Source organism: Elgaria multicarinata, chromosome 2, assembly GCF_023053635.1.
Source record: "Elgaria multicarinata webbii isolate HBS135686 ecotype San Diego chromosome 2, rElgMul1.1.pri, whole genome shotgun sequence".
Classification (NCBI taxonomy): Eukaryota; Metazoa; Chordata; class Lepidosauria; order Squamata; family Anguidae; genus Elgaria; species Elgaria multicarinata.
Window position 1 is genome coordinate 109,246,561 of NC_086172.1, and position 26,781 is coordinate 109,273,341.

At 40.8% G+C, this 26,781-nt stretch overlaps 1 protein-coding gene across 2 annotated transcripts in view; it reads right to left on the reverse strand.

Annotated features, from left to right (window-relative positions):
* The window catches only part of NAV2 (neuron navigator 2), a 323,173-nt gene that overhangs the window by 222,010 nt on the left and 74,382 nt on the right, over window positions 1-26,781 (reverse strand). For both annotated transcript variants that reach the window (XM_063117361.1, XM_063117362.1), the window contains exon 2: window positions 11,243-11,360. In XM_063117361.1, the coding sequence (XP_062973431.1) occupies window positions 11,243-11,360 (118 nt within the window). The remainder of the gene's footprint in view (window positions 1-11,242; window positions 11,361-26,781) is intronic.

Sequence of the window (26,781 nt, forward strand, 5' to 3'; positions counted from 1 at the left end):
CTGCCTACCATACAGTTTACGTGATATTAAACAGACCTCCATACACCACATCTGTAGTATAACAAGAAGACATTCCATGGCAGCAATATCTCAAACAATAATTCTGCCTCTTCCCACTACACTGTATACTGCACATACACAAACATGGCACCCGGGTGAAAACATGCATTGACAATATGTCAGTCTTTTAAAAATGCACATTCTGTATGTTCTCAGAAGATGAGTTATGCCTTCCTCCTTCTCCATGTCAAAAGAGCAAATTAAATGACTTAGCTCCACATTAAAGCAGAATGGGGAATCGCCCAGACTTTTGCTTCTTCTATATGGGCAGGTCAAAAACTGGAAGATAGCCTAAAGGAATGCTTGGCTTCAGTTCTTCAGTGACAGACACATTCCAAGACGACTAGCTTCTATGTGGAGACACAGAGTATTAAAAGTCAAATGTATATGGAAAACAGTGGAGCAAAGACAATGTCTTCGCTCCACTGTAAGATACTTATCCCTTAAATAACTTTGCTGGGCAGCTGCTGGTTTTCCCAAACTTATATATAGAAATGAAAATCACCAGCAAATTCCTTATGGTAAATAGAAAATTCTGAGAGCAGCAATGCATTCCAGCTGCATTTTCTATCTACTGGTATGCTGAACCTTGATTGATCCTGTTCTTGCAGCAGGGCACATTCTAATGTGGGCCCAATGGTAGATGTGACAGGATGTCTAGCCATGTAGTTTTTATCAGAGTGCCATGCATTCACCTTGCCTCCAATCAGGAAGGAAAAATGGCTATGACAGGGAAAGGAGGGGCTTTGCAAAAATGGGTTGATTTCATGTTCAATTCCTTCCTTTCCTATTTAGAAGTTGGGGGTTGGAGTTTCAATCCTAACAATATGCCAAAATCATGGTTCCCTCCTCATGAAAAGAAAATATGCATGAGCTGGGCAATGTGGGAGCTTCAGCCTCTCACAAGAGTTACTGCTGCCTATACACCATGATTAATGCCACCCTGCTGGTCTCAGCAAAGCTTGAAAATAACACGTGCTGATGGCTTTGAAACGTGGTAACAGCTGAAAGCTGTCTTCAGGGTGTTCACAAGTAAAAAAGATAATCACACTAATAGGGTGTGCTAAGGTCTTTTTTAAAAAATTCATCCATAGTGTTTTTTTAAAAACAAACAAACATTATTGTGGTTGTGGTTGATCCTGAAAGTGTATGAAAATACATATACACAGGCATAAGCAGCTTGTTCACTAGTACACACAACCTTGGCAAGAATTTCATAATGCTGGTGTGATCCAGCAAACAATATATATATTCTTCTGGAGGTAATTCTGCTTCTTCATATAAGAATATAGGAAGAGCCCTGCTGGATCAGACCAAAGGCTTTTCTAATCCAGCATCCTTTTCCAGCACCAGTGGCCAACCAGATGGCTATGGGAAGCCCACAAGCAAGATATGAGGGGAACAGTCTTCTACCATTATTGTTCCCAAGCAAATGGTATTCAGAGGCATGCCGTCATTATTCCTGGAAGGTATATAGCCATTGATATATCATCAACGAATTTGTCTAATCCCCTTTCAAAGCCCTCTATGTTGGGGACCATCATCATATCTTGTGGGAGTAAATTCCCGAGTTTAACTATGTACTGTGTGAAGAATTAATTCCTTTTGTCTGTCCTGAATCTCCCACCATTCAGTTTCACTGGATGATCCCAATTTATAGTATCATAAAGGTAGTAGAAAAAATGCAATCTTCTCTTTATGCATCTCTATCATGTTCCTCTTTACATGCCTGTTTCCCAAACTGAATAGCCCCCAAAGTTGTAATCTTTACTCATAAGGGCATTGCTTCAGTCCCTTGATCATTCTGCTTTCCCTTTTCTGCACTTTTTCCATACTTTTCACCTTTTACAGTAACCTTTTAATGCTGCACTTCTGCTATGATGGAACTATTAAGATGCTTACTGCACATATTAACCATAGATGCTGATAGCTATAAGGGGATTTTATTGAATCGTTTCCCTTAAATAGGTCTCCAACATACATCCTACTTAAAAGTGCATGTTTTTGTTAAAGGTTAAGAAAGCACTCCATATTTTCTACTAATTCTAATATACCAGCATCTGGAATAGTTCCTATTCAGGCTTCACATCTCAGTCTCTCCACAGGCTATTAAGATCAGGCACACATGGAATAAATGCCACGAGAAAAGCTCAAAGACAAATTTAAAAAGAGGTCTAAGAAGTGTTTATTCATTGGTGTCTGATATTAAATGTAGCAGAAGGACACACATTGGTGAATGTAGAGCATACTGCAGGGAGTCCATGCATTGCTCTGGCAATAATGGAAAATTAAAATCTAAAGACAAACTGACATTTTATTTGCAAGCTTCTCCTTCTAGTATAATCCTAGCACATCTCTAGCGATTGACATAATTTATCATGAAAAACAACAGAAACCAGATTATTTTAAACACACACTGACACATACACACAGGAACAAAGGGCAACACCCACTGACCCTGCACAAGCGGAAAGTGCTTCGTTCTTTTATTTATCATAGAAATATGCTTTCCCTTTTCAGAATGCCTTCCAATATTTAAGTGCAATGAATTGTTTTCAGAATAAGGACCCCAACAGTTCTTGTCTAAGAACAATGCAACTGAGGGCACAACCCTATTGGGTTGACACCCGCTAGACAAGTGTCCTTATGCCCTGCTGAGCTGCTGCTGGCAGAGCAGATCAAGTGACAGGGGTGATTTTCATCTCTCCGTCCTCCTTTTAATGTTATTTTTTTCAAGACAGGTATTTGAGCCTGTGTGGGGAAACACTTCTAGGGTGACCATATGGAAAGGAGGACAGGGCTCCTCTATCTTTAACAGTTGCATAGAAAAGGGAATTTCAGCAGGTGTCATTTGTATGCATGTCGCACCTGGTGAAATTCCCTCTTCATCACAACAGTTAAAGCTGCAGGCGCTATACTGCAGCTATACTGTGTCCCAATTTAAAAGAGGACAGGGCACCTGCAGCTTGAACTGTTGTGATGAAGAGGAAAATTCACCAGGTTCTCCATATATACAAATGACACCTGCTGAAATTCCCTTTTCAATACAACTGTTAAAGATACAGGAGCCCTGTCCTCCTTTTCATATGGTCACCCTAAACACTTCAGGTGGAGACAGGATTGGAGAGGCCATGGGGTTTTTCATATGTGGGCCTCTCTCCTCTCTTGCCTTCCCAGCAGTATGGACCGTCTTTGACCTCTATGTGGTCCTCCAAGGCCATTTTGTAACCTTGGAAAGCAGGTAACACAGCAAGAGGGCGGAGAGCGGAGAGACTGGCTGCTATAGTAACTTTGTACTTTTCTCCCATTTTTGAGAAGAATGATTGCACAAAAAAGTGTATGTGTACATGAACACTTTTTGCATGCTACTTTCCCTCAGAAATAGGGTACACCCTCTATCATGTGCTGCCTTGCATGGTGGAAGCATTTGTGAAAGCCCATTCTGATAAGGCTAATGTTACAATGGTCTTGTATCAACTGCAATCAGTTTCTGGGCATAATTCAAGGTGCTGACGCTTACCTATAAAGCTTACTACAATGGCCTGGCAAGTTTGAAAGACCTCCTTCTCCCATATGAACCTGCTCATAGTTTAAGATCTGCATATGCCCTTCTGCATGTCCCACCACCAAGGGAGCTTAGGTTAGTGGCAATACGGGACTGGGCCTTCTCTGTGGTAGTGCACTACCTGTGGAATTCTCTCCCAAAGGAGAGAGGTTGGCTCCTTTTCTCTTCAGTTTAAGGTGGGCTGTTAAAACTTTTTTAAAAAAAATGTGTGTGGCTTTTTAGTATTTTAAAACAGCAGGCAAGGGCTCCCAATCCATATCCAGGCTTGGATCACATCATTGCTAATTGCACACATAGTATTGAGCCTAGTTTGACCTTCAGCCTTGCAGTTTCCCACATACCTGCCTGCCCAGTCATTACTGCTACCACCTCCACATCTCTGGCTGGGAATGAAAGCACTCTACTTCCAGGTGTTTTGAGATGAAAGCAGCACAGTCTCCTCCCATCTCAGGCATCCAGCAGCAGGGTGCTTTGTTTCCCAGCCAGAGAAGGAAAATGAGGCAGCAGTAGCAAACAAGCAGTCAGTTCCCTGAATGCTACAGATAGAGGTTAAACATGGAAACATAGCTCACGACATGTTCACAGCACAATGAGCTCTGTTTATATATTATGTGTGTCTTCTGAGGCTGCAACCGTAAGGGTGTTTATGCAGGAGTAAGTCATTTTGAATTTAGTGGAACTTACTTTTGAGCTGTTTGTGTTGTGGGTAGCACAATCAAACATAATCTGGAATATTCCCACATCACGGACATGATCCTAGTCAAGGAGAGGGGTATAAAGATCTTGTTCATATTCTTAAAATGTGTGTGAGCATCACAGAGCTAAGGTGCCAGGTACAATCCTGGGTATCTCTAGGTGGGGTTGGGAGAAACTGTCTGGACCGTTGAAAGAGCTACTTCCAATTAGTGTAAACAATACTGCGCTGGGTAGACCACAGTTCAGGTATGGCATAAGGGCAGCTTCCTATGCTTTTATTAATAATCTAAATAAGCTTGTTAACTTTGGGAGACTACCAGGATATTTACAGAACCCAAAAAGCAGACCCAGGGTTGACATTATTTTCTCCATGCAATTTTTATTCATAGAAATCCCTGTTTATGAATAGAATGGCAAATGTAATGCCAAAAAAACAAAAACAGAAAAACACCCACTCAGTTCTCTTGGTGGTATGTTTGCTTGGAAATACACAACAGATGAGACCCTAGCAACCAGGACAACAGAAAAGACCCTTACACTGGCCCTCTGAAGCTTTGGACAAATCAAATCTTATCTATTTGGACAAGTTGTGATGTTGTAGCGTCCATTTCATCAGCTATTCTAAAGCTGCTGCCCCAATCACCATTGGTGTATGTTATCATTTCAGATGTGGCACTGCGATTCACTTTGCCTCAGGCTAGCACACATGCAATGCAAATGACGACAATTCTTTCAGTGTTAATTTGCGAGATTAAAATAGGAGCAGGTGTGTTTAAACAGGGCTTTTATTTTAAATGGAAGATACTCTTTGGGGGGAAACACACACAGGGCTTTTATTTTAAATGGAAGATACTCTTTGGGAGGAAACACACACAACCTTGTGCATGATCTGTTCAAGGAACACTTAAACAACTAAACACAACTCAAATACAGTAGTGAGAAAAGCAAAAGAGGAATCAAATCAAAGGTTCCAGAACTTGAAAATGCACAACTTTCTTTCACATCTTTATTATATTGCTCATGGATAAGTACTATGTAAGCATGGAGAAAAGGCACAATCTAGTACAGAATTATTATACATGGAATGAAGTATTTTACACCCCACTGTTGCTCTTGTTGTTACTGGTGTGTGTGTGTATGTGAATAGAAAAACAATTATATATAGGAATCATGCTATGTTACACAGGTCACTTGTGAGCAACTGTTAATTTCAAGAAATGCTGATAGAGCTTTATGAATTTGGGCCAACAAGGTATTTTGATTGCGAGATCCTCCCCTTTGGACAGACAGCACATGCGACATTCCTGGAGGAACGAGGGATGTCACGCATGCCATTTTCTTTTTCACTGAAGATGAGCGCACGTGCAGTCCAACGAAAAGGTCAGGGTTTGTTTGTTTTTTTAAAAAAAACCAAATCCCCCCTCCCCCCCCGATGAGCATGAAGCGCCTGAAGAGCTCTGTGCCCTGTGCCCGGTTTACTCACGAGGAGGCAAGATGAAGCCGGGTCGGCCGCCCACACTTCTCACAGTCTCAGGACAATCCCAAGACCACGGAGAAAATTGGGCTAAAAGCCATCCCGGTTATCCTGGGGAAATGGAGGGATTTTCATGTGGATGCACAGGGATGATCCTGGGACGATCCCCAAGAAAACTCATGGTGTAGACATGCCCTATGTTTACTTTTTATAGACAGAACTGTCACAAATGCAGCTGCCACTGCACAGAACTGTTGCCACTGAAATTCAGGGCTTAGACTACTCTGCAAGCATTAAAGCTCTAAACGGCTTAGGGCCAGATTAGCTGAAGGATCATCTCTTCCCGTAGGGTTAAATCCTACACCATATGAGCAGATGTCCCCTTCCTGTCCTCCCTCTTTCAGCTTCCTGTGCACGCCCCAAATCTGCTCCAGAGGGAATCTGTTGTACCAGTGGTTTCCATTCCACAGGAAGATAGACAGCATTGGGTACAACTCCTACCCAGATCTTGAGGACATCATTGGAGGTCCTTCTCAAAGTGCCACCGCCAAGTGATACAGACCCAAAGCACGGCACTTTGAAGATAAAGTCGCTCAGATTCGTCATGAATTGGACACCACACTTAATGCAGCACCACTAGTAGAGGCGTTCAGAGCGCCGTCCTGCTCAGTTTTATTGGATGAGTTTCAGTTATTGAGGCCCGAGGATGTGGACAAGGTGCTTGGCCAAGTCCAGTCGACCACCTGTGTGCTTGACCCTTGCCCCTCATGGCTCATTACATCAAATAAGGAGAGGATCGCCGGCTGGGTCCAGGAGGTTGTAAATGCCTCCTTGAGAGAGGGAGTGGTGCCGGCCTCTTTAAAAGAGGCAGTAATTAGACCACTCCTGAAGAAGCCTAATCTGGACCCAGAGGATGTTAACAACTACAGACCGGTGGCTAATATCCCTTTCCTGGGCAAGGTGCTTGAGCTGGTGGTTGCAGGACAACTCCAGGCACTCTTGAATGAAACGGATTATCTAGATCCATTTCAATCGGGTTTCAGGCCTGGTTTTGGAATGGAAACTGCCTTGGTCGCCCTGTGGGATGACCTCTGTCGGGAGAGAGACAGGGGGAGCGCGACCCTGTTGGTTCTCCTGGACCTCTCAGCGGCCTTCGATACCATCGACCATGGTATCCTTCTGGATAGGTTGTATGAGCTGGGAGTTGGAGGTACTGCGTTGCAGTGGTTCCGCTCCTACTTGGATGGCTGATTCCAGAAGGTGGTGCTGGGGGATTATTGCTCTGTGCCGTGGCTCCTAAGCCATGGGGTTCCACAGGGCTCTATTTTATCCCCTATGCTGTTTAACATATACATGAAGCCACTGGGGGAGGTTATCCAGAGATGTGGACTGAGGTGTCATCAATATGCGGATGACACCCAGCTCTACCTTTCCTTTTCATCAAACCCAGGTGAGGCAGTGACTGTTCTGAACCAGTGCCTGGGCACGGTAATGGACTGGATGAGGGCTAACAAACTGAGACTCAATCCAGACAAGACGGAGGTACTGTTAGTGGGTGGTTCATCTGTTCGGCAAGGTGATGTTTGCCCTGTCCTGGACGGGGTTGCACTCTCCCTAAGGGATCGGTTCCGTAGTTTGGGGGTGCTCTTGGATCCAGAACTGTCACTTGAGGCAAAGGTGAACTCAGTGGCAAAGAGCACCTTTTATCAACTTAGGTTGATATACCAACTACGTCCTTATCTGGACAGAGATAGCCTAGCTACATTTATCCATGCTCTGATAACCTCTCGTTTGGATTACTGCAATGCATTATACGTGGGGCTGCCTTTGAAAACGGTCCGGAAGCTTCAGCTGGTACAAAACAGGGCAGCCCGTTTACTAACAGGGACTGGCCGGCGAGATCACATTACGCCAGTCCTTTTCCAGCTTCATTGGCTGCCAGTCCAGGTCTGGGCCCGATTCAAAGTGCTGGTATTGACATTTAAAGCCCTAAACAGTTTGGGGCCAGGTTATTTGAAGGAACGCCTCCTCCCATATGTACCTACCCGGACCTTAAGATCATCTACAGGGGCCCTTCTCCGTGAGCCCCTGCCAAAGGAAGTGAGGCAGGTGGCTACTAGGAGGAGGCCCTTCTCCGCTGTGGCACCCCGGTTGTGGAATGAGCTCCCCAGAGAGGTCCGCCTGGTGCCTACACTGTACTCCTTTCGTCGCCAGCTGAAGACCTTTTTATTCACTCAGTATTTTAACACTTAATTTTAACTTAAATTTAAATTTTACTGTTTTAACTCTGAATTTTAATCTTATATCAATTTTGCTGCGTGGCTTTATCCTGGTTGTGCTTTTTATACTGTATTTTGTATTTGTGCTTTTAACCTGTTGGTTGTTTTATTGTGGTTTTAATTTTTGTGAACCGCCCAGAGAGCTTCGGCTATTGGGCGGTATAAAAATGTAATAAATAAATAAAATAAATAAATAAAATACTTAGTATTCTTTCCAGTGCCAAACAAATTCTTCCAGGCCTTTTAGGGTCCATTTTCAAGCTTTATAATAGATTCTGAACTTTTGGCTTTTTAAAGTTAAGACCTGTCTGTTTTTAATTTTATTTTTTATCTTTGCTGTGAAGTGTTTTATACTGTAATTGAATCTTTATCATTCATAATGTATTTTAACAATTTTTATATATGCTGTCCAGAGAACATTGGTTATGGGGCGGTATATAAATGTAATAAATGTAATAAATAAATTGTAAACCGCCCAGAGAGCTTTGGCTATGGGGCAGTATATAAATATAATAAATAAATAAATAAATAAATATGGGGTAGCACAGAAATACTGTTAATTAATAAACAAAGAAGCAGGTAGTAAATTACATGCTGGAATCTGCTTCCCTATATTATTCCCCCAATACAGCTTTGGAGTAATTTACACACATATACCAAAGGAGAAATTGTCCTATTAATGTGGGATGCATCAGCCTTAATTTGGCTTATCCATTCTAGTTCCCACCTCCATGCCCCAAAGCCCTACTCCCTGCTAATCTCACACTAAAACTCTAGATTTAAAGAATGCCCTTTTCTTTTTATGGTACTACACTCTGATAGAAAAAAATACTCTATATAAAATGAAGCGAGTGAATATAGCTGCTCTAGCCAGTCTAGTTTACCTGGAACAGCTTAGAGGACTGTCACTCTTAGCTAATTTCTGTTTATCTATTGCCTTGTTAGCAAAACTAAATACAGCTGACATGTTTGAGATTTGTGCTTTTGTCACATCAGTCAGAAATTCTTTTTAAAACCTCTTTTAATAGTGTTTGTATAATCCTGTGTAAAAATATTTCTGTTACCAATTTTGATTAAAAAAGTTTTAGGAATACATGAATTAATATGTTAAATATGAACTGGTTAAAAACTGGTAGGAGGGCCAGGGAAAACAAAGCACTAATGAGGTTGATGAAATTACTTGTTAGTAGATATATGCTACCCCTGCCCAGGCACTGAGAGAGAGAGAGAGGGAGAGAGAAGGGGAAAGAGGTCAAAATGACCCACCCCTGAAGCCTCTTGCCAGTGAAAGACCAGTACGTCTCTCCTCGTGCTTCTGGCAGAAAATGTCAACTGTCGACGTTCTTCCTTTCTTCATTCTAATTCATACTAATGAACATTTTGAGCATTTAGCTCATGACTATCCTGGTAGGCGACAATACCATATGGAGGAACTGCTAAAGAACATAATTCATTTGACAAACTGACCTAGCAAAAGTAGAAGAGGAGTAAATAATCCACTGTAGTGAGCTGCAGAGCATTCTTAGTTTCCATAGTTGTTAATATGAGATGCAGATGCCAGCAACATAAGGGAATAGATTGCTTGTTACTACTAAGAAGTTAAATATACACAGCTTATTTTGATACAATGATCTGCAAGGTTAGTTACCATGAGTTCCATGATATTTACAGATAGCTAAAACCGAAGGCTGGCTCATATATTTGCTTGCTGTGCACCTCATACTAGCAGACTAGCAGTTAGATTTTTGAACTGACTCTATTAAAAAAGCATTGTAACTGTGGTGATATGAAGATTCTGTCAGAGATGTTCACTCCATGGTTGCCTATTCGCACATGCAAGTCATCACTTCTTATTGAGAATAATAAGAATAATGTATCAATATAATAAAATCACTAAGCTGTTTACAAACAAAATGATTATTACATTTGATGGTGTAATTATCAAGTAATGAACATGCACTTGCAAACAAACCTCAGAGTACGTTTATGCATGTCTACTCAGAAATTCTATTTAATTCAATGGCACTTCCAGCAACTACAGGATTGCAGCCTGAAATTCTATATTCTTATGGTAAAATGATGAGCCCATGGTTATGCTGGTATTTTCATTTAGATCTCTACCCTGAATTGCACCACCTCTCAGTAGGGATGTATGAATTTCGTAAAATCCATTTCGTTTACGTTTTGCAGGTTGTCAGGTACCTTTCATTCCATCATCTGCTTGTTGACAGAATCAGATTTTTTTCCACTGTCACAAATTTGCACAATTTTGTAGGTGCGGAAATGCACAAATCCCCCCCCCAAACTGTGTAATCACCACCCCCGAGAAAAATGTGCATTTTCATGCTTTAGCCTGAGGAGAAAAGCACATTTTCAGCCATTGGTTTTTTTGTTTTACTAATTTTACTTCAATTAAATTTGAGTAAAGTTCAGGGAGGGAAATGGACTGCAAGTCTGCAAAATCTGAGCAACTCCGGGAAGCCAGTCTGCTGCAGAATCTGGGAGTCAGATCACAGAAAGTTGAACTCATTTGATTCCATTGGGGATTTCTCTGTCATTCCTATCTCTCAGCTTTACATTTGTTTCTTACAGAAGCCACCAGAGATTCAGGCCATTTACTCTGGAAAAGTTGATTTTAAAATTATACTTTTTTAAAATTAACTCATTCAAATTATATTCCTAAAACCTACTGTCCAGGATCTACATTACTGCTTTTAATGCTTTATAATGGTTTTGACAACTGTTCAGGCCCAGGACACATTACATATACTGTTTTCAAACCGTTTTTAAAGTGTTGTATCTTGCTTAGTGTAGATTCTAAAGCCACGGTTAGGACAGACTAACCCATGAATGGTTTCAGTATCAATCAGAGAAAACAAAGAGGCAACAACAGTGATTGATAATTCACATTGGCCTGTTAGACAGCTTGTCATAAGCTTCTTGCTACTTTTAGTTGTTCTCCATGATATTGCTATGCTACAGAACTTATTGAGAACAACTATTTACCACAAACTTCCCATGAGGTTTTAATCACATCATTATAATATTATGTCAAAATTTCCACAACTTCATTTTGTTTTCTTTTTCTTTTAGTTTTGTTTTTCACATAAAACAAGGTCCTGATTAAACTATTATGAATATGGTAGAACATAAGGCAAATTTACTCACCTACAACCTGGATGATTTCAGCCAGTAAAACTCCATCGGTTACATCTTGCTGCAGGTCCTTTATCAAACGTTTATGGCCAGATTTTGCTAGATAGTGATTGGCCCAATCCGTATAAATCTGGAAAACAAAAAAGAGAAGGGATAAAGGCTACGTCTTAGGCATTTCACTGAATTTGCTTTTTAAAACATACTTTTCTCACTTAAACTTAGTTTAAAGCAACCACCGGAGTCTGCAATCCATGGAATAGAATGTGCCTTGTCGTTTTCTTGAGCTGATTGAAACAAAGTTAGCACCATTAAAATTCAAGGCTTTGTCCTGATCAAGTATTCAGCTTATTATAGCAGGGCTTTCTTGTATAGAGATATTTGACATCAGAGCTGGAGGAAACTAAAGAAAGCTTCTAAATATGCTACAGCCTGAATGGGTTATCAGACATGGAACTAAACAGTCTGCAAGAGAGACTGGGCTGGATTTCTCTATTTATACTAAAGAATTAAACACTTCCCTTCTGTTCCAGTTTTGAGAAACCCTAAAGTATATTTTTAAAGCAAACATTATAAATATATTTTTTACATATTGAGTTTTGTAAATGTTAATAATTCATAGGATTTGAAACCAATTAGGTTGATTTAAACTGTTAATTTCCTTTTGAATGCAGCTAGTAAGAAATTTTAATTATATTGCTATTATATTGTTATTTACTTTGTATGTGAAACATTTCCTTTCCTGGATTAGTCTACCCAGCTAACAACAGTTCTAAATCTAGTGTTCAAAATTACATTTGTGAAACATATGTCTCTTTCATCCCAAAATATCCTCACATGCATATGCCTACTGAAGATTTATCCACAAATCTAATATTGTTTCCAATGGATTTTTAAAATATAAATGAGTCCAGAATAGGCTCTTTGATTTTTCTATGAAAGAATGTAGCATGTAAATTGGAAAGGTTCCTATGTGCTAAAGTCTGTACCCTATAATATCCATATCAAAGCTATATTCCATATTCCATTGTGTTACATTTTAAGATGGCCAGTGAATTGAAGATATAGCCGTTTCATTTCTGAGAGTATTACAGTCATCATAGTACTATCCAAATAATTTTGGGGAAATACTTCTCTTCTGCAGAAGTCAGATATATGTGTCTACCTCCTGGCTTCATTTTAACAGTTAAGCTTTCAGGAAAGCATGTGTGTACTGAAAAGAAAGATATCAAATTGAATCCAGGGATTTTTATTCCACCAGCAAGCATGTCCCTGAACATGGTTCCAGTCAGAACACTCCCACTGACAGAAATGGGAGGTAGGCCATCTTCAACCATTTCCCTCTCCTTCTGCAGACCCAGGGCCACCTCTTCCATTGTTCTGGGTGGGGGGGTTCCCCCAACTTTCCAGAGCAGATTTTCGGTTCACTTAAGTAACTGAAAGGGATATCAGTGAAGATTGTCTCCTTCCCCCTTCAGGCAACTAAATGGCTGCTTTCAGACAACACGATAGTCAACGGCTGGGTAATAATCAACTTGATAGTTTTATCTAGGGGGTACTCCCCACACAACATGATAATAATCAACCATGGTGTGGATTAGGATCAGTATTGAGTTGACTATTAGTCCACACTGAGTTGACTCACTCATTCCCCCACCCTCTCTCTCCCCTCCTCAGTCCTTCCAATAATATCTCATCAGCCATTGCTGCCAAAAATCTATTCTGCCTGCTGGACTAGAGAGGCAGTCATTGCTTTGACCACTCTTGCCTTGCAACTCTGATGCTTACGAAATAACCAACAGTGGCTGAGGAAATAACAAATGGTGCCCTCCATATGGCATGATAATCAATGGTGGTTCAAATAGCCCACTCTGCACAGCATTGGTTATTTGCATTGGTTATTTTGGCCAAATAACCAACCATTGGTTAAAAAAACTCCCTCCACACAACACAATAACCCATGGTGTGTTAAATAACCAACTACCAACTATTTAAACCACCATTGGTTATCATGTTGTTTGAGCCCAGTCAATGCCTTTGTTGGATCAAAAGTCATCTGCTGACGCAAGGCGCCCTTCAGTCCACAGCAGGCTTTTATTGGATCCAAACCATTGATTCTTCAGAGATGTGATAAATGCTACACAAACATTTCAATGGAACAAACCCTTTCACTAAACAAATAATAATGCTTTTAAACACACCTACATTTGAAACAAAAGTCAGCCTTCCTTGTATACCCGGAAAAAACATGGGCATTTACAACTGCCAAATCCATATCACTGAAGCATCTAAAGCTACAGTCCTAAGCATGCAAATTTGAAAAAGTCCTACTGAGAGCAATGGAGAATATTCCAAGTAAATGTGTAGGACTAGGCTACATCTGCTCTGATTCACAAGGTTTTTCTCAAATCCATCCATATTAGCGCACGCACACACACACGTATATGAACCATAGTTCATACAAAACCAAATACACAGAGGCCTAAAATATTATGTAGTATTTAAGATGTTATATCCCTATATCAAAATCTATCTATATTCTATGCCTAGAAAACTAAAACCCATCCAGCTGGTTACCAGAGTGAAAGACACTGCTATTCATCTGAGGGTATATAGAATAATATTTTCTAATTTGTAAAAAATATAATAAGCATGATTCAAATCCCAAATTGTGCCCATTGTGGACATCGGAAAACTGTGCTATGAATGTTACAAAGAATGTGATGGAAGACCAATCTCTGCAACATTTAAAATGGCACTACTGAATAACAAATCATTCATTGGATGCATGCAGATGGGATGAATGATGTTTAGCAGGTCATTGAATTCAGCCACTGCTATTCTTTTCATAATTTTAATGCTGCCCTAATTAGCTTCATGCAAACCATCCTCTTGTCATGTCACTTTCACATCATTCTGGGGCATTCCAGTTCTTTGGTGACAGGAAAGTAGCAGATTAATGAAATTCAACAGCCCAAAATGCTATTAATAAAATAGTTCATAGAAATACAACAAGCATATCTGTCATATGTTTACAATCTCAAAAAGATACAGCATCCTCAACACGAAAGTCAAAGGGGAAATTTGTCTGGAAAGAGACAGGTTAGTGATATCTGGGATTGGGTGGGGGAGCAACTTCTTGACACCTTTAAAAATAAAAAAAGTCATTAATTTCATCCATTTGCTGAATAAAATAAATATTCCACCACATGCATATTTGCATCTAATAGAATTAGTTGCAATGGAAAGCAAGAGTGTTCTGTAGGTTTTTTGCTTTCCAGTCCACTTTTATGAATGCTAAGTTGCCAAGGTCATTGCTCATTTTTAGTAACTGCTTACTTTATATTCTCTGCTAGGTCTCCTCCTAGCATACATTAAACTAATTATGGAAAACTCACAGAGTACAGGCAAAAGCTCCTTACTGCTAGAGGTTGCAATTGCCATCTTTCCCCAGCTTTGCAGGATCTGAGCTGTTCAGCAATTGAGTCTCATCCCAGTTGTTTGAGAAAAGGGCTGAGAAAAGAACTGTTTGACCAAGTTTAAGCCATGGGTCTTTGGGGCTCTGAGGGAACAAACAAGTGTGCTGCCTCCCAACTGCTTGCTGCAGTCTGTTTTGTTTCCCCTTTGGTAGACAACCATGGAACACCTTGGGTTGTGCTCCATGACATCCAAACTTGGCACTCTGAGTTGTTGAGGGAGAAACCATCAGACATCAGAGAACATAACCCAGGGATGAGGCGTTCCTGGGTTGTTTACCAAAGCAAATGTGGTGAGCATTTGGGAGGCAGAATGCTCACCCACTCCTGAGTGATCCAAACTACCCATGGGTTAAACAACCGATGGGTAGTTGTTACATGTGAACCATATCTACATGCTTTCCAGTGTTGCCTCCTCTTTTGATAAATGAGTCAAACCTACATATCAATTGATTTATTAAAGTGATTGAAAATGTCAGTGAGCAAATAGAGGAATAGAACAAGCAAGATCCTGCTATGACTGATTGCCAGATTTTTTTAAAATTGATATTGATTTCTAAAAGTATATTTACTGAGTTAAAAACTTTGAACCTTTGAAGAGCCCTTGAACATATAAAGTGGCTACTGGTTAATCTACCACTGTCCAGTGTTAACCAACAGTGCTCACCAGGGCCTCAGACCATGGTTTTCTTCAGCCTTACAACCAAAGATCCTAGTCAAGATTAGCAGTGGGGTGTGACTTAGGTTACTTAAACTAACAGTAATAATTTCTGATAACCCACTACTTTCAGACCAGCCACCAAAGATTGTAATCTAACTGAATGTGCCAGGGATTAAATTTGGGATGTTCTGCTTTTAAAACATGTGCTCTGCCAGCAAGGGCCAAAGTAGACATGACAGTGGCAGTTTCCACCTGGGGCTTACCTCCCTATTGCTTACATAAGAACGTAAGAAGAGCCATGCTGGACCAGACCAAAGTTCATCCAGTCCAGCATTCTGTTCACACCAGCTGCTCGCAGGAAACTCACAAGCAGGACATGAGTGCAACAGCACCCTCCCCGCTCCATGTTCCCCAGAACTGGTGTACATAGGCATGCTGCCTTTGATTACTGGAGGTAGGATATAGCCATGAGGACTAGCAGCCACTGATAGCCTTCTCCTCCAGAAATTTGTCCAATCCCCTTTTAAAGCCATCCAGATTGGTGGCAAAAGTACTTCCTTTTATCTATCCCGAATCTCTTCATGGGATGACCCTGGGTTCTAGTATTATGAGAGAGGGAGGGAGCTTCTCTTTTCCAGGGCTGATTTCCACCTCAGACAAGCTCTGATACTAGAATTGACCTTAGGTAGGTAAAAGGGGCTTGTGGGGAGGAACTACAATTTGTGGGCAAGTGTGTGTGTGGCGGGGGGGGGGGGGAGTTCGCTGCCTGTAAAAAAACCCAACAACCCTGGACCTTTTGTCTCTCTTTCCATGTGACTGTTACTATCATGTCTAGAATGGGCCCTCTCTTTCTTTCAGATTTTTTTTTTTAATAGGCAGGTAAAATACTCATTTTGGGGGACTGAAGAACTGCTATTAAGTCACAACAATTGTCTCAAACACATACATGATGAAAGAGCTACATATCTGAAAACAGACTTCCCTTTTCATACTCTAGATTTGAATTAGGGGTGTGACAGGTCAATATTGTTTTTGCAAATATAACCCAGCATTTCTCAGTTCACTGCAGAAACACTAAAGACATCAAGATTTTGACAGATGACCTCATAAAGTCAATACAAGCAGAACACTGCCTCTATGAAAAAAAGAAGTAAGATCTAAGGAAACAACTATATTCTAAAATTTGGAAGCTTAAAAACACAACGTTGGGGGAAATATGCAATGGTCGCTATTAGAAGTGTGGTCTTGTCACACACCCATAGCTTTGACTGGAGCCCACAGTGAACTGGGAGTAAGACAGGTGACCTGGATTTATCCAGGAGACCAAAGGCTCTTCTATCATATGTGAAAATGTTCCCATGGAAATTTTGTTAATGACTTAGCACATTTATTTATCCTTGGTTGATCAATCTGACAAACTCATTAATCAAAAATTGAGCTAAACCCTATTTTATTAAAAGCTTCAACTAGAGTGATTTGATAAATGGGCAAGAGGCACCATCAGGAAATACATGTTACTTGGTGGGAGAAGGGAGGGGACAACCAAATCATGGTTTCGCTTCAGCAGTGCCCATTGGGATCCTAGTAGAAAATATCCATTTTACAGCAGTCAATAACAATCCAAAGCAGTATTATTAAAACCACCAAAGTCTACCATGAATATGTCACTTTCAGACTTTACAATATATCCGTATTATAATATCATTACAGGCTTCCTGCCTTGTCAAAGTGCCAAGGATTTTTTTTTATAGCGTTAATACTGTTAAATATTAAAATAGTTAAATATATTACTAGTGAGGTGTCAGTCATTATGACAAGAGTGTGGGGCAAAGGAATAGACTCAATATTGCCAGGATCACTGTAGCTGTGCAATGCAACGCATCTCTGGCTGTTCTTTGCATAGCTTTGCAATCCCCCAGGCAAAAGGAGTGATTGAATGGGGTGGTCTGTACATAAGGGGGATGAATGTAACATATTTTCATTCCAGAACCCTTTACTAAACAAATGGTCCTCTAGCTTGGTCTATCACTTTCTAGTAAGCTTTAAATTAACTCTTAAGGACCAATATCAACAGACTAAAAAGAAATATATGCAAGGAAGTCAGGAAGCTGAATAGAATCCTCTGAGAATTATTTTCAGATGATTTTTCATCAAGATCAAGTGTAGAAGAAAGAGAATATTTCCATCTATGTTACCTCCATTTCAGATTAATCACAACTGTACTCAATAATCTAAAATTCAATATCTTTGTAAACCACCCAGAGAGCTTTTAATATTAAATTTAATATTAAATTTAAGTTAAGAAGGTGCTTAATTCTCCCCCACTGAACATGCCTGGATATGCTTAACTTTGGATGAATTTAGTCCACTCTTTATGTGTGCTTTTCTGAATTAAAAGACAAAAGTCAAAATTAGGAAAATAACTTAATTTAAGGCAACTTAAAATAGAATAATTAGATGCATGCAAGCAGTTTTTTTGAGGGCCCGGTTTTTGAGGTCCCATGGGCAAAACACGCTCAATGCCCCCCTCCTTCAGTGAGTTAGAATTCTCACCCAAACGTCATCAGCTGCTTGACCACTTGCTTCATAGGCAAAGTGCCACTGAACAAGTAGCCAGTGGTATCTCCCCATCCTCCTTTTCATCACCACTGTTGTCTGGACCAGAGCAAGAGGCAGGTGAACAATCAGGTAAAGAGGAGGAGCAAGTCCTGGCGGCACTTGTTAGGGGGCCCTGTTGGGGTGTGGGCCCTCAGCAGGTGGCCCTGCTTGCAACAACCTAGTATTTAGTACAGAAACAACCACACATGGAGGGGTAGTGCACGTGTAACACTTGCAATTTCTAAACCAACTTTAACCCATGGTTTCACATTCTGAATTAAACCTGTCTCATCCCAAGCTGTAGTTAATATCACTGGCAACGTAATAGTTAAATGAGGTGGTTAATATTTTTAGGAAGAAATCTCAGTCCAAAAAAGGGGGCAGAGTGGGAAGATGTTTGCTGGCCTATGTTTAATTATGAGTACACCTGCATGAACATTAGATCTGTACCACTTCATAGACCATCACAATATTTTCGGTGATATCAGTTATCCAGCAGAAGTCAGTACTGTATCCATAAAAGAAACTATATAAATATACTGTTTTGGATAGAGGACATGGTAGGAATAAAGAAGGGTGCAGAGAATAAAAATCTACGTAAAGAGATGCAGTACAAAAAGCTTTCATTGAGAATTTAACTTTTCATATGCAACTACAAACTAGCTCTCTGCTCTTATGATAATAAAAGAGGATGTCTTGTCTGTCTGTCAGTGAGTGTCATTGTGCCAAGACTGTAAAACCGTAACACCAGAAACTTGGCATGTTTACTAAAGGGACAAAAGGCTGATAGGTTATTTGGTTTTGAAAGTGCATAACAAAATGTCTTGAGTTCCTTCCTTTACTTCTCTCACTGATAGTTACTAACAAAGCAGACTCTTTTCTGCTGCCCCCTCTGAACATTTTCTTTTGAAGAGATGTGTGTGAATCAGTCTCTCATGAGTATGACTCAAGAAGACACCGCAGTAACAGCTGAACGCTATATTTTTGACAGCAACTACCATAATTAGAACTGACCCAAGAGTGTGTTGCGTTCCTTGTTGGCTGACAAAGTTAGTCAGAGCAAAAAAAAAACCCACAAGAAAGCATGTGTTAATGCCATGCCTTTCACAGTGCTATCTAAAACCACAAGGGACTTTTGAGATTCACACTGTACTTAAACTTAGCATCAGCACACTGAGGTGATGCTCACAGGAACAGTCACATTTACCAGTTGTCACAATCCAGGCAAGTACAAAATAAGGTGCAAGTGTGAAACAGAGCTTTGCTCAAAACCTAATTTTCCTAGAAGGTCATTTTTAAAGGGGAACAAGAAATGGTCAGCCTGCGTCTCAAATCCCACCCACTAAGGGACAAACTAATGGAGTGCAGCATGGGTGGTGGGTGGGGTAGAATTTTGTGGGGGGGGGAAGGGGGTTAGGGAAGTTACCCCCTCCTCCCAGAGTGCCATGATCCAGTTAGGGCTGTGTGCATTTACACCAAGGTAACGAAAATTTGCAGGCATGGCACCACCATGTGTGCTAGACAGAACATTTAGTTTGGCCCTAAAATAGTTTGACAACAGGTTCTGCGGCTGTAGATTTGCCCTTTGCCACCCCTCCTTCAGCTCTTAGTTGGCAAATAGAGTCCAAGGAGCACATCTTAGGAGGTCGAATTTGGCCATGGGGCCCTCTGGTTACTGGCTCCCATTCTGAAGTGGTGCCATTTTGTCATTCAACCACATTTTTATAGCAATGTTCTGACAGTTGACCTCAGTTGAGCCAATGTGGCATGGTGGTTAGAGTGTTGGACTACAACCTGCTTGAGCCAACTCAACTCCCTGCTCAGCCATGAAACTCACAGACTGCTCTTGAGCCAGTAACTATCTCTCAGCTTAGCCTTCTGCACAGGGTTGTTGTGAGGAAAAAATGGGAGAACCACACACAGTGCTCTGGGTTTCTCGCAGGAAGGATAGGATATAAATTTAATATATACACTTCTATGCTAGAATTGTTGGATCAGTTCTTAATTTTAAAAATTAGACTTATTTAATTAATTCATTTTAATTAACATTTTTAAGGCTTGTAAAAGCACTGTTACACTTCAGACATACGAGTTAGCATCATTCTTACATTTTAGTAACAGTGGGGGAAAATGGTAACAAGTTATGATAAAATCTCATTGGCTGCATTAAACCAGGATTCCAAATATACAGTAACTCCCAGAAGCTAACAAAACCTTTCTAAGTCCTTGGGGAAAATGATTCCATTACCTGAGCTCTACAAAACCATTAGATGTATCTCTGAACTCATTTCAACGCCCTGTGCACAATTCCCAACACTTTCACACAATTATGTGGACTTCCTTGCTAACAAAGCGTATCCATCCATAACTTATCTCCCCACCCCACACACAAATTATGAACACTCTTATGGACTTATACAATCACAATTGTCAGACCAAAAAATCACTGCTTGAACGCTCTGGCTGCCTAACTTCCACACTTTATGCCTGCTGTATATGGTTTTAATTGACATGACTCTACAACTCTACCAATTGCATTCCCTGTACAAGCTTCTGAAGCAGAAGTGCTAGCATACTGACAGAACAGTTTCCATTTTATTTATTTTAAAAATCTTATTAATGTTTAAATATATAGACCATTTTTTGTCTTCTAGAAGTTTGAATCTGTTCAGATTTCATAATGTTTAATAAGAGTACGTAATCTCACAATACACTAGTTGTACTCATGATAGAAAAAAATATGACAAACATATTCAGCAGTATTTACTATCTCAATAAGCAGTTTCAAGTATCTATGAGAAGGGAAACATGTGCACACATTAAAAACATTTAAACCAACCAACCAACACAAAATAGGCAGTCAGGGGCAGTAATTTACAAGGGAAATGTACCAGAAATAGGGAATGTCCAAAGACAGCTAGAGCATATGCATTGAGTCCATAGCACCAATACATTTAATTGAATGAGCTATTCCTCCTTGTTTAGCAGCACTCCTTGCATAACTTCTTACAGTACTTTCTACATACTTTAAGTACAGCTTTTGACCCTAGGCATTATTCCTTAAACAAACAAACAAACAAACGACTTATCTTAAAAGGTCATATATAGAAAGTCACCCCCAAATAGAAATGGAGTTCCAAAATCTAGGATAGATCGTCAATCTCTCTGTTAACACCACAATAATAAGAAACCATGATCTGCTTACTCTTTTATAGTGATCACGGGAAAATTTACTTCGCTCACAAGTTGAGCCCCGGAAATTCATACTTATTGGCATAATATTTAACATGGAAGTAAAATGGACATTTACAATGTAGCGTGCTCTTCTTTGTCAGGGGATGTACAGTTGAGGGTGGAATATATGTTGGCAAGTGCAGCCTCAGTAGTTAATTTTAGTGGAGGTCATGCATGCACCCTGATCAGATTTTCTTACACCGGAATGTTTTGCTGCTTTAGCACACCCACCCAATAACAGTTCATGCATGCCGCTCAGCCCCCATAACTCTGTCACCTCTTCCTTTTCTTCCTAGCCTGATTCAGTACAAACCTGAACACCTTTTGAAATCCATGTAACATCTACTGTTTTGCAAAGGCAGTGCATATTTCACAGTTTTAAACTGTTAAACAACAACAAAACACATGTAAGCATCAAGATATTACCTGAAGAAGCACACAGAGTTGCTGAATCCATAGTGTGCTAAAATTCCATTGGTTTTGCCTCAGATTTCAACAAGGTGTGGACTGCACAGAGTCATTAGTTATATTAACAGAACACAGCTCCGATTCTATGCTTTATATCTAACTAACATCCCAGGTTTGGTGGATTTCACCATGCAAACCTTGATAATTATTTTTAAGATTGTCCATTACCAACAAAAAAGAATGGGATATGTAGAAAACAGGAAGAAAGTATTTATGTTTTAAAAGGCAATTAAGAACCCAATCCTATGCAGGTCTACACAGAAGTAACCCACACGGAATCAGATTGAGACAAATGTCCCTTCTTCTCTTCAGCCACACCTAAGTGGGAGGTACTGTCAATTATGGTATGACAGAGGTGGCCAGCTATGATGTACTATGCTGACCCATTTTTTAGAACATGATGCATTCATAGAGCCATTTAAAACCAAACATCAAGTGCTACTGGGGGCCCTTACTAATGAAATAATTTACTAACTGTTAGCAGGACAGACCTCTGAACTGGAGGTTAGCCTGTAATGCATCATTTGCAACAATTTCTGTACCACCTTCAAGGCACAATTTGTTCTTTACCACCTTTGTGCACAGTTGGAGGCACAATCCGGCTCCCATTGAAAGCAATAGTAAAAAAAATCCACTGATTTGAATGGAGCTGAATTGTAGTCTCATTTGTTACCCATAGTATCTCTCAAATACCTGCACAAAAGAAACACAATTTCTTCTTTTTTTTTTACTGCATTGAAAGAATCAAGGATACAACCTTGATTCATTGGAAAAGAATTCCATTGAATGAGTGTTAAGTTACAAAACTGTGCAATACCCATCACCAAATGTCAGCATGATAACTCTACAATAGGAAATAAGACAGCAAAAGAAAGTGGTCCCATTTATTAACTGGGCATTCCTACGACTGTTCACAGTGTTTAAATAGAACTATTGTTTAAAAATACATACACTCTTTGCATTTTTCTCTATATAATGTGACTGCATGGATCTGATATGTTCCACTGTGCTGTTTTACATGGTTTATATAGGCAGGTGTCCTTCATTTTGTTGTACGTGGTCTTCCACTTCTTACCTCAACATTGCCAAGCCTGGTGGGCTTTGCTGGCATTTCTAGTTCCAGTGGAGATGGTCTAGCTCTGTGGTCTCCAACCTGGTGCTTGTGTGCACCAATGTACTCATGGACACTTATCTTGGCAGCCATCAAGGATCCCTGACACTCCTGATGTTATTTCTTTTTTTAAAAAAAAAATTTTTTTTAAATTTACTGGGAGGCTAGCCTCCAGCTCAGACTTCACCTCTACTTGTACTTAGGTTCTAAAGGCACAATCCTTTGCATGTTTAGACAGAAAAAAGTCCTCCCAGCATTCCCCAGCCATCACCACTGGCTGGGGAATGCTGGGAGCTGTAAGACTTTTTTCTGTCTAAACATGCATAGGGTTGCGCCCATAGTGAAGTTACTTTCCTTTTAGTCTTACCAGTTTGCTTTCTGGGAAAATGGGTGTTTTGTGACCAGCTACACCCCACCATAGCAGCCATTTTATGAATCAGCAACCCCTCCCCATGGCAGCCATTTTGTGAGAAAATTCCAAATGAACTCATTTACCCAAATGATCTGGAGACACTAGCCTTAACACTTAAATAAGAACACATAGCAGTGAATTCATTTTGCTTCAGTGTAGCACACTAGGTTGGGTGGGCTTTCTACATCTAATATTTTAGACACCTTACATCTATAATTAGATATGTTTTGTCCTCATTTCAAAAATGTACACCACCTTGCTTCCCTCTCTTCTCTACCCACCCACACACTTGAATATATCAGCAGAATACCGGAACTTTCTTGCTTAGAATCAAGTACTCCACAGCGACAGTGGAGTGAAGGTACTTAACACTAAGTAAAGTAAAGGAGCCACTTCAGTTGCTGATAGTTAGAGTACATGTTGTCCTGTACAAAATGCATGATATTTTTGTAACATCCTACTCATCCATTTAGGGGTTTGGGGGAAAGCCTCTAGAATGTTTCTAAAGGGGGAATTAATTCAGACGCACATAGAAGCTAAAGTTATTTACTTTTCATGAAGCAGATAAAACAGCTGTAAAGTGTGTTCCTTTGGCCAAAGTATAAACAGGCAAACTGTCAGGTTCCTATCCTTCACTTTGGCAAGCAGAGAGTAGAGAGACTATTGCTGCTTTTGTATCATTTAAATATTAAGTACAAGCAAGCTTAAGTTACAAGAAGGCAGTGTCTCTCCATGTTCCAGATATTAAAGCAAAACTGGCTCAGAGTTTGCGTCTGAGCAAACTTTATTTGCTTCAGTGGGCTTTCATAAAAACTACTGTTGATATTACAACCATAGACAAGTCTATAAGCAACTGATGATCAAAAGTAACTCTCACTGACTACATTTCTGTGCATGGCTTTTAGCAAACCTTGCTCCAACTGCCCAAGACCCAAAGGGTCTAAGTACATATTAACGTTAATTGCGTCACAATTTCCTACAAAATCCACCCTTCCCCTATGTCAATGGAGGCTTTCCCTTCAGGTGCCTGGTAAGAAGTGATATTTCCATATTTTACCTATATAAGTACTGATATTTTAATACAGCTCTGTCCAGGCACCTTGGACACAAGCCATTGAGGACTTTTATGTTATAACCAACAACTTAAGAACATAAGAAGAGCCATGCTGGATGAGACCAAGGGTCGGTCCACCTAGCCCAGCACTCTGTTCATACAGTATCCAACCAGGTGTTGATCAGAAACCCACAAGAAGGACATGGGTGCAACGTACCTTTCCACCCATGTTCCCCTGCAACTGTGTATATAGGCTTACTGTCTCAACTTGGGGCTCATCTACACCTAGGGCATGGCTAGATGGGGTGATATCCCAGGGATTGCCCCAGGATCATCCTTGTGCGTCCACATGAAGCAAGGGGATCCCAGGAACAGGGAGGGACAATCCCTCCCTTTCCCCAGGATAGCGCCCTACCCTTCTATCTAGACTTTTTCCACGGTCTCTGTATGATCCTGAGACCATTATTTATTTTATTTTTATTTAAGCATTTTTATGCCGCCATTCAGCCAAAAAAGGCTATCACGGCGGCTTACAAAAGTATTTCTTGACAGTCCCTGCCCACAGGCTTACAATCTAAAAGACATGGCACAAAAGGAAAGGGGATTGGGAGGGAGGAGGAGGGGGGGAAAGGAAAGCAAATTCAGGCACTACAATCTTAGTTGTAAAGTTCAGCAGTTACAGTTGACAGCAGGAGGGAGGGGGCTCTCAGCTGGAGCTGGACCCAGGCACGGTGGAGAGGTGCCTGGCTGCTGCTTCCTCCCTCACTGGTGGCCTCTCCAGAGATAGTTGGTAGCAGGAGGGAGGGGGCTCTCAGCTGGAGCTGGACCCAGGCACGGTGGAGAGGTGCCTGGCTGCTGCTTCCTCCCTCACTGGTGGCCTCTGCAGAGACAGTTGGTAGCAGGAGGGATGTGTGGCCGGCTGTACCAGTTTTGTCCTGGCTCTTCACGAATAACCACGAGGAGCTGGGAACCGGGGGTGGGGGGAGTGGGACTATATATATATATATATATATATATATATATATATATATATATATATATATATAAAAACACCTTACATTTTGCACATGAGCGCTCCTCCTCTTCCTCCCAGGACATCACACACCATGTGTAGACTGAGGGGGAGGATCTCATGTTCATCATATCACAAGATCATCCCCCTCCACTCTCCTCATCTAGCCATGCCCCTAGAGATTTTTCAAAATATCCCTCATGGGGCAGTCATGGGGCACACGCCAGCAAGTTTGCCCTCAATTTAAGGAGAGCTGTTCCAACTCCTGACACTAGCGCAAGAGCAGAGTTGCGACCCTGCACAAAGATGAGTTTTTTAAAACACACACACACACACACACTTGGCGCAGAAAGACCCCAAGACCTATCCAGAACGTGTTGACAAAGCTCTCCCCCTCACCCCTGATACCCATGGGCTTGCTCCGCACAGCTGGTTTCCTGTTCGCTGATCCCCACTACTCATGAGGAACAGCAATAGCTTCACGAGGGGAGGGCACACCAGCCACGCACCTTGGGATTTTTGTAAGGGGAGGGGAAAATGGGACAAAAGCTGTCATCGATATTCCAGGAAAACTGAAGGGTCATCCCTGGATCACTGCGGGATCAGCTGTGCATCATGTGGTGCAGTAGGGATGACCGCGATTCTATTCTGGAATAAACGGCTGTGTGGATTAGGCCCTGGTTTCAGACTAGAAGAAAACAGGAAGCGGCGGTTGATTTTAGAGCCCCGATGAAGTCCATCCCATGAAACTCATCTCATCCGACAGCTGAAGTGTTCAACACCACCCAAAACTTCCAAACTATCTGGTCTTGAGAAAAGGCTTTCCATTCTTCTTGAAATGACAATTGTCACCTTAGTTTGCATAGTTTTGCCTAGGGGAAAGTTCCTAGAGATTAGACTCTCTTCAGGTGGGAAGAGGTGTTTATTGCTTGAATAAAGTTTTGTAGATTACGTAGCAGTCATTATTGTCTCCCAAGAAGGCAGGAGGTTTTGAGAAACACGACACAGAGGTACACAGAAATACAATGGTTAGATATATTCACAAATCTGTCTGGAGGTTTCCAATGAAAAGCAACTGGTGGCCAAGTGTTTCAGTGACAGATTAGATTAAAATAAACTAATGGCTGAAAAAAAACAGTAGCTATCATCCATCAATAGGTGGCAGCATTTATTCTGGTGCATTGTCACACCTCAGACAGTTTGCAGTCACCAGATGCATAATCTGATATGTTGTGGAAGTTTCCTAATTTTACATCAAAGAACAATGTTGCTGCTATAAATCTCCTTAGTTAGATTGTGCTAAGTATATCATACAGGTTTTTAAATAATGAACTGCTGAATTCATTTCAAACATACATAACAGATCTAATCAAATCATCTTGTGTTTGGCCATCTGTTCCACAGATGTAAACCAAAGCAAATTTTCTACTGACTGATAACTTTCTAAATTAATTGTCTATTGTGACCCTGCTGTCAGCTCAGTTGCCCTAGCTTCTGTTTAGAGGTTTCTGGGAGACATATTAGAAGA